This window comes from Pteropus alecto, unplaced genomic scaffold (genome assembly GCF_000325575.1).
Source record: "Pteropus alecto unplaced genomic scaffold, ASM32557v1 scaffold71, whole genome shotgun sequence".
Classification (NCBI taxonomy): domain Eukaryota; kingdom Metazoa; phylum Chordata; class Mammalia; order Chiroptera; family Pteropodidae; genus Pteropus; species Pteropus alecto.
The window spans coordinates 11,048,038-11,057,416 of NW_006433024.1; the positions used below are offsets into that span (position 1 = coordinate 11,048,038).

At 39.9% G+C, this 9,379-nt stretch overlaps 1 protein-coding gene across 4 annotated transcripts in view; it reads right to left on the bottom strand.

Moving 5' to 3' along the window:
* Positions 1 to 6,318: 6,318 nt before the first annotated feature.
* Positions 6,319 to 9,379, bottom strand: part of ELF5 (E74 like ETS transcription factor 5) — a 22,862-nt gene continuing 19,801 nt past the window's right edge. For 2 of the 4 annotated variants that reach the window (XM_006908027.1, XM_006908025.1), the window contains 3 exons: positions 8,216 to 8,284; positions 7,060 to 7,255; positions 6,499 to 6,595 (listed from right to left, as the gene is read on the bottom strand). In XM_006908027.1, coding sequence (XP_006908089.1) covers positions 6,499 to 6,595; positions 7,060 to 7,255; positions 8,216 to 8,284 — 362 coding nt within the window. Of the gene's footprint in view, positions 6,596 to 7,059; positions 7,256 to 8,215; positions 8,285 to 9,379 lie in introns of all 4 variants that reach the window. The other 2 variants (XM_006908026.1, XM_006908028.1) reach the window with 2 other exon arrangements.

The window sequence follows — 9,379 nt, forward strand, 5'->3', positions numbered from 1 at the left end:
ACTTAGATCTCTCGTCTATTAGCTCATATCCTTATCTGATTATGAGTTTTTAAAAAATAAGGGTCCAGAACCTCAAGTTCTTCTTTTTTTTTCTAACCCATATTTGTTGATCATGCTTGAAAATCAAGTGGAATACTAAAGATGAATTCGGAATACTAAATGAAAATCTGTTTCCCTTGAAAAACCTTCGCTTCATCTCAGATCTTCAAAACTAGTATGTACTTACTCTCAAGAATTCCCTAAGATCATGGGCTTCAGGAAACTATTAGACACAAACTAGTAGATACAAACTCTCAATCTTTTAGCTCAAACTTCTTTACTCTTTCGTCAAACTTTCCTGCCTAAATTCCTCCTGTATTTGAGTGTGCTTGGAAACTTGTATTTGTAGACATAGAAAATAACACTATCCACTTATACCCAAAGGTGAATACTTTCAATGTAGTAATTTTACTATAGTTATATCTCTTTATAGTATTAGATATGCAAGATAAACTCATAAAAACTAATACAATCTGACAATGGAAAGATTCTTGGAGTATTGGTTATTAGATACAAAGGCAGTTTTTTGAGATAATTTTCTGCTTTGTCCTATGCTGTAGTGTAAAAATGAGTCTATAGTTAAAATCACATGTATCTAACATGTTTCTTGTATGTAAAAATCTGACACATGGTAGTGCCCCCAGTTTTACTCCGGAGACCTCTTTTGTAATTTTCAAAGGTAAATGGTGATGAGGTAAACTTCCCCAGTTAGGTTTTACTTCCTGGGAGGTACTACCTAATTATATTCCTTTTAAGTGACATTAAGACACATGAGTCCCATGGTGATGGCTAGCTATAATGACGGCAAAAGTGCAAGAATGCAAGGAAAGGAAACCTACTTTTTTTTCCTTTCTCAGAAAATTGGGATTGCAGCTCCAATTTCACAAGTTTGTTTCAAGTCTTTGTTTATGTCATGCTCACTAATGTTGGCCAAAGCAAGTTACATGACTAAGCCCAAAGTCAAAGGCTGAAGAAATGTACTCTTATCCATGGGGCTGATTGTGTTGTGCGCCTGTGTGCGTGTATGCGAATATGTCTGAACAATCTAGTAGAGACCTCCCCTCCCATCAGTTTTTCGACACTAGTAGAACCTTTACTGGTCATCACTCTTTTTCCATCCCTTCTTCCCTTCTTACTCTGTTTAGAATTTATATTTCAAAATAATAATTACTCTAGAACCCAGCTTTGCTAAAGTACACCTCTTACTCAGCTCCTGCACTAAAATGACTGTGGCTGGAGCAAAATGCAGCCTCGTGGACTGGGCTTTTACAAATTTGACCACAAACCTCGAGTGGACCCTCGGCACTGCCTGGAAATCTGTCTTCCTTTTCTCAGTAAATTCTCCCACTTGTCTCTCTCCGTCCCTCTCAGCTCCTTAGTTCATCGAGGATAGGATAACGTCCTTATTTTCCCTCCACCAAAATCCTCCAGTGTGCCAGCATTGACATCGCGTGCTCGTCTTGCCTTCCCGTTGATAGAGGTGAGCTCTGCTAATACGGCAGGTCCGCCCCCCATGTACGCACCGGTCCCATGCCTCCTGCCTACTCCGGAATTATCCCTGCCCTCTCTCGCTTCATCCGTTCTTCCCTCTCTTCTGTATCACTCCTCTTAACACGCAAACCTGCTGTTATGAATCTTCTCAAATTTTCTCTTGATCTTATAGGCCTTTCCTGTTATTGCCCCCTTTATTCTGCTCCTCTTTATTGAAAAATACCTTAAAATAATTGCCTTTCTTTGCTATGCCCTCTATCTTCTGTCTTCTCTTGAACTTACTTCGAGCGGGCTGTCCTGGGTTACCAAGGTTACCAATGACTTCCAGGCGACTAAACTCTGATGGTCCCATCCAGCAATCCCACTTCTGGGTATATACCCCAAAGAAGTGAAATCAGAGATTTGAGAAGATAGTGTACACCCCATGTTCATAGCATTATTTTCAATAGCCAAAAGGTGAAACAACCTAAGTGTCCATTGATGGATGAATGGAGAAACAAAATGTGATATATCCAGACAGTGGGATATTATTCAGCCTTAAAAAGGAAGACTATTCTGACATATGCTACAACATGGGTGAACCTTGAAGACATTGTGCTGAATGAAATAAGCCAGATACAAAAGGGTAAATATGGTATGATTCCTCTTGTATGAGGTGCCTAGAGTAGTCAAAAATACAGACACAGAAAGTAGAATTAGTAGTTGCTGGGGTTGGGGGAGGAGGGAATGGGGAATTATTGTTTACTGGTTACAGAGTTTCTCTTTGGGATGATGAGAAAATTTTGGAGATGGATGGTGGTGTTGATAGCACAACATTGTGAATATATTTGTGTTTAATGTCATTGAACTGTGTACTTAAAAGTGATTAAAATTGTAAATTTTATGTTATGTATATTTTACAATACTAAAAAAGAAATCTAGTGGTCCATTCTCATTCCTTGTCTCGTATGGCCACTCAGCAGTAATTGACACCATTGATTACTGGCGCCTTCTCCTTTTTTTTAAATAACAGCTTTTTTGTGATATAATTTGCATACCATAAAAATCACCCACTTAAAGTGTACAAGTCATTGTTTTTTAGTATATGTAGAGAGTTGAGCAATCATCACCACAATCAATATTAGAATATTTTTATCACCCCCACCAAAACACCCTGTAACCATTGGCAGACACTTATCATTTTCCCTAACTTAATCTTGCCCAAATCTTGGCCATTATGAATCTTACTTTCTGTCTAGGTTTGCCTACTTTGCACATTTCATTGAAATGGAATCATATAATGTGTGGTTTTTTTGTGCCTGGCCTCTTTTACTTAACATAATGTTTTCAAGGTTCTTATTTGTCGTAGCATGTTATCGGTACTTCATTTTCTTTTATTGCCAAATAATATTTCACTGTACGGATATGCCATGTTTTATTTACCCATTCTCGGTGGGTAGATGTTTGAGTGGTTTCCACTTTTGGCTATGATGAATAATGCTGCTGTGAACATTTGTGTACATGATTTGGTGTGGACACGTGTTCTCATTGCTCACATTCTCACCTTCTCACAAGGCATTTTCACTTACCTTCTGGCACACCACTCTCTAAAAACCAACTCTTGATATTTTAAAATCTATTATTTGCTCTTTCGAAAGGGCAAGTCGTGGTCTGGGCTTTTCAAAGCGGTGAAGGATCACCTTGTTCATTTCGAATTCTATGTCTGAAATCTGTTTAAAAGCACATTAATTTTTTCTTTCTCTGATAAGGGGACATCACTCTAATTTGTAATCTCCCCTAAGGAAATGAGTTTTAAGAACTTCTTAGCACTTGTTTTTCTGAGAGAGAGAGAGAAAAAAAAATAATGGGCAAGCTGCTAAGCCATTTCTTTACATCTTAGTTCATGGTATTACCAAAAGGCAAAGGGCCAAATTCTGCTTTAAATGATCTGGTAAGACAAATTGAAGGTTTAAAATTCTTATCAGAGGTTTTAAAGATGTGAAGGGTTAGCAGAGGTGAACTCAAAAAGTTCTGTATACTTTTGAATTTTTGAGAATTTTAAATCACATGTTAACATATGGAAAGTTTGCTGTGGAAAAAGCTCTATTTGGATCCTTTTTACAAAGGAAATACTTACTCCCTCATTTGACTGTTTGGTAAGTGAATTTTGCATTGTCTGTTTTTATTTTTTGTTGTTTTGCTTTGGTATTGTTTGCTTATAATGTGGTATTTTAAACAGTCCTTCGTATTTTCTTTTCTTTAATGAATTGTATATGTTTAAGTAAAACCCACATTTTAAAGGGCATAGTGGATTGAATAATGAATGACTCCCAAAAGGATATGTCCATGTTCTAAACTCCGGAACTTGCCAAGGTGACCTTTTTTGGAAAAAAAGGCCTTTGCTAGTGTTATTAAGTTACGGATCTGGAGATGAGATCACCCTGGATTATCCAGATGGACCCTGAATCCAATGAAAAGTGTCTTTCTAAGAGAGCAAAGGGGAGGAGGAGAGGCGGGCCATAGGAAGATAGAGGCAGAGATTAGCATTTTACAGCTACAAGCTGAGGAATGCATTGAGCCACCAGAAGCTGGAAGAGCCTAAGGTTCTTCCTTAGGGCCTATGGCCCTTCTATCTTGATTCTGGACTTCCAGCTTCTTCAACTGTAAGAGAACACATTTCTGTTGTTTTAAGCTACAAAATTTGATGATTTGTCTTGAGGTAGCTCTAAGAAACTAATACAAAGAGGATGCTAGTTTAATGGTTTTACAAAATGAAAACTTCTTGAGTAGCAGAGGGATTCATTTTTTCATTCTCTGAATTGCCTGATATCTGGGGTTGGGGCCGCATCTCATAGGTAATGTATTAGTCCTCAGTCCTGTCCATCACTGCCTTTTCTGCCTCACCTCGGTCCCCACCATCCCCCTGAGCTGCTGGCTTCTGCCAAGCTCTTTGCTTGAAAGCTCCCAGTTCCCCTTCTATTAGCTAATTTCCAATTTCCTGGACAATCTTTTCTTTCAACCAGACTGTGGGCTTTGATCCAGTCTATCAATATGGTACTTACCTCTTCAGATGGCCAGGACAGGGGTCCCAAATTCAAAATGCACAAGCTTTCTGGATGTATGAAACAAACAACAATAGTACAAGAACAAAGCCAAACTCTGGAAGGCGGTAAAAATGGTTACCAAATGCTCTGCCCAAAGGGGCAGCTTCCACTTAGCTCCAGGAAATTATTGCCACAAATAACTGAGAAACTAGTGTTGCCAGATCTGATTTGTTAAAAGAAGCTGGAAATCTAGATTTTTCTGTAAATCTGATTTTTAAATAAGGCAACTAATTCGTTGTAAGACACAAAACAAAACCTTAAAATAACAAGCAAAAAAAAAAAAAAATCGTGGTGTGTGTGTGTGTGTGTGTGTGTGCGCGCGCACGCGCGCGTGCGCACGCGCACCAAACAAAAATGCATCTGTAGGCCTCACGTTTCTTTTTTGAGATGACTTCTGTCTTATTATGTAAAGGTGTTGGATAGGATCACTCCATACATTTCTTACATCTTTTAGGGCTCTATAAAAACCTCCATCTCCTAAAGCTAGGGAGTGGAAGGGTCATCAAAGGTTTTACAAGTTGTCAATGCTTTGTTGGGTCTGCTTTGCTGAATTTAACAATACAGAGACAGTTTAACATGTTAAATATTTTATTCACATTGTTTACAAACTATATCCACCTGGAAAACACATGAATCCAAAAATAGATTATTTTACAGTAATTCACATTTTTTAAAACAAATTACTTTTGAAGTTAAACTCTAAGCATGGAGGTCCTTAGCCTGTATTGTGCATGGTTCAGTGCCTTGTCACATGAAGCTTCCTGCTCTGGCAAAGGGGAAGTCCTGGGCTGTCTACCTAGTTATAGGTAACTATAACTAGGCTTACCTACCAGTGACCGATAAGAAAGGTCAGTGCAGACTTTAACCCGTGAACATTTACTTGAGTAAATTTACTGTTGCTATTTTTGTCAAGGAAATATGTGTTTTGGAGCTTGAGTACGTATCAGGTAGGAAGACAAAACAGAAGAGACATGATTTAATTTGCTATTACAGAATTGTCAGGACATTCCCAGTTCTATAAAGGTTTAACAGCTTGGCTACAGATAGAATCATTGAATAACGATTTTTATCAAAATCGTGTTGACAGCTTGAATCACATAAACGGTGGTGATTTGGGAACTGATATGTCTGTTGACTAACTCCTTGCATATCTGATGCCTCCTACCAATAAGAGAAGGCCGGGGCGGGGGGTTAGGGGGAGGGAGGGAACTCAGCAAAAATTAAGAATTACTTGAGAAGGATGGCCCTGGGAGTTTGGCTGAGTGGCCACAAAAATGTTCTGGTTAAGAAACGTACTATCAAACTATGCTAAACCCAGTGATGTACCAGCTCGATGGCTTAGCTCTTTCACTAATTAAGAAGCTTTCCTATGGAATTCGACTTATGATTTAAAATCTACGGTATGTTTATCTTACCCACATCTTACCTCCTCCTACTATATTAACTACAAACCAATCACTTTTTCCCCTTTGTGAGCTGCCACAGTTAAATAAATGCGTGAACACTTTGGAGCCTTTAGAATGGGAGTGCTAGGTGGGTCTAATGGCAGAATTGGATGCTTTTTCTCTGAGCAGCACCGATGGCGCTGGCTACTGTGGTTCTGCATCTCTTGATTAGGAAGTAATGTTTGCTCAAGGTATCGCAAAAGATCACCCTTCCTCCTCCTCTCGGGTTGAAAAAAAAAAAGGAATTTCTTAAGGGTTGTTGCCATCACCCCCACGTAGACAACAACAACTCTGAATCCAAATGTAAGATGAGATGTGGAGAAATTTTATCAGCACATTTGCAGGTTTAAAAGACAAAAACAAAGACGTTCAAATGTCTATTGCAATCTGATTGTTTTAAAAGACAGAAATCCATAACATAACCTCGATGATGGAGTAGATCATAGCTTGTCTTCCTGCCACCCGTGTGCATTTTTTCCAAATTTGTACACTAACCTTCGGTCGACCCGTTCCAAAATTCCCGTTTTGTAGTAGTACCTGAGAGAAACAGCAGAAGAGAATCGTGGGGAGGGTTTGCACCTCAGGAAAACAACAGAACATAAACACTCTCCTCCTTCCTCTCAGGTGACAAGGCTGCTCTTCGGTTACCCTGGTATTTTCACACCCTCTTATCAACTTACACTTAAACCTTTCCCAGACATCTTGAAGACTGAACCTCACCACATTCAGTTCAGAACGTGTTGTGTGTGTGTGTGTGCAAGATGGTGTTTTGTGGGTATGCATGAGATGGCCTGGATTCAGAGTGATCCTGTGGAAAACTGCCAAGAATGGAAAGGATGGCGTGTCCATTTACAAACCATAATCCCACCTGTAAGAACCAAAGTGTTGTCTCATGACCTTTCGTTTATCAAGAAAAAAAACTGCAAACACAATTTTTCTATGGCTGGCCACTTTATATAACTCTACCTGAAGGCTCATGGCATCTTGTGCTATTAACTTACCTCAGAGCTCTGCTCAACTTTTCGTATGTCATTCTGTCATTTTTCTTCCTTTGTCCCCACATCTTTGCCAGGGCTTCTGATTTAACCACCCGAAAAATACCTTGTTCCCTATCTTCCCATTCCAGAATGCCACAGTTTTCTTCAGGAGATAGAAGCAAGTCTCGTACAAATTCCCATAGGTGAGAACTTTGGAGGCCTTTTGAGAAGGAAAAAAAAAAAAAGTTACTTAATTTTGTTTTTTAAATTATAAGCGTTGCACAACTTCTCATTAACCCACAAGAACTGCTGCTTTATAGGGTTCTTTCCCATGATTATGATGGAGTGCTCTGCTTAGAACCTTACCGAGCTGTGAAATGTCTGACTTCTAGTAAAGAAATCACAAAACACATTCAGGGACACCAAACTTACTCTGACCAGCAACACTGTGGCTTACAGGCTTTCCTTGCTGTGGAATCATGGACGAATTCTTACGGAATTAATGAAATGACCATGAAACAATCTTTTCATTCATTCTAGCAGGCAATATTGTTGTCCCACAGCCACAACTGTCTGGGTGGACCAATCCTACAGTCATGTTTGTCATGAAAAGCTGGTGTTTCCATTGTTCCACCATGTTGTGGTTAAGACTGGTTCTGGAGTCCAACTGCCTGAATTCACCTCTTCCTAGATCTGTAATCATAATCTCTCTACTTATCTGTAAAATGGGATAATAAGAGTACCTGCCTCATGACAGAGGTTATAGGATTATGAGCTAATACATATCAAATGGCTAGAACCAAACCTAGTAGACCGATTCTGCACTGGGTGGATCTGTCTTAGTGCTGGGAAAGGCTATCAGAATTGCCAACTGATGGCATTTTCTCTACTATCGTCCCTGAGGAGTTCAGTGAGAAGGGCCCCCAGCGGACCAGGACAAATAAACCTTTATTCAGGAATTCAACATGTTTAGAGAATTGTTTCCTCATTTTAATTCTTATAGTACCATTTCCAAGTGAAAACAAATAAATGTGAATTTGATTACGTTTATAAAAATCACTACCTGCTTTGGGAAATAACTGGTCCCACTTAAACATTCAGTTTCAGAGCTTATGAAAGTGATTACTTTGTCTCATGGTTTTAAGAAATTAGAAATGAAAGGTGGCATCTCTACACTTACTTGTTCGACTATGACTGTGACAGTCTTGACTTTTGATGCCACTTGTTTTCAAGCAGCTGGAATCAGCATCTGAAATAGAATGATTTACAGTAGTAAGAAGCAATCTAGAGGCCCCATTCAGACCTCGAATCACACCAAAATGAGAAAATAGTAATTGAACACCTTTGTGGTGGAAGACACCATGCTAGATGCTTTGGAGAACATTAGTAGGTGGGAGGTGCAGAGATGCCTAAGACTCAATATTTGTCTTTAAGGAACATTTGTATTCAACACTGGGGACCTGCTGTGAGCCAGGTTCTGGGCTCCATGCTGGGGATACAAGATCAACCAAGGTAGACTCAGCCTCGATCACGTGAGATTTAAGGACTAATGGGCAAGGTAAAATGCAAATGAAACGAACCATTGTCCGTGGTTTTAAGTGTTAGGAAGGAAACGGGATATTGGATGGAGAATGAAGGTGGGGAAAAGCACCTCGTTGCTACAGAGTAGCCTGGGAGGGTCTCATGAAAAGGAGACATTTGCGCTGACAGATAAAGATGAGAAGGAGCCGTGTGAGTAGGAGGGAGAGAGTGTTCCAGTCCATGCAAAGTCAAGCATGGAGAGGGGACCAGTGAGGCAGGTGTGCAGCGGGCCCCGGGTAGAGTGGTAGATGATGGAGCTGGGGAAGCGGGCTGCCATCAGCAGATTACACAGGGCCTTCCTTGCAGGCCTTGGTAAGGATTCAGGATTTATTCCTAAAATAAAGAGAAGACTTTGGAGTATGACAAGGTCCACACTTTAAGACAGTCTCTCTGGCTAGTGCGTGAAGAACAGACTGAAAGGGGCACAAGTTAAAGCAAAGAGACCAGTGCCTCGCTCTGGGCCTGGTGCAGTAGATGTTCAATAAATGTTTGTCAAATGAAAGAAAAGAGAAAGAAAAATGGATGAGGAAAGCAAAGGAGTTAAGGGCTTCGGATTTAGACACACTAGGGTCATCTGTCACCTTCTAACCTTGTCACCTTAACCTCTAAGCTTTAGTTCCTAATCCTGTAAAAAAGGCTATGGTACTAGGACTTGTCTTATAGGGTTACAGGAGAGATTACCTGAAACAATGTCTGTAAAAATTCTAGCACAGGGCCTGGCTCATAGGAAGCCATGTCCCCTCCTGGCCTCGAGGCCAGAGCC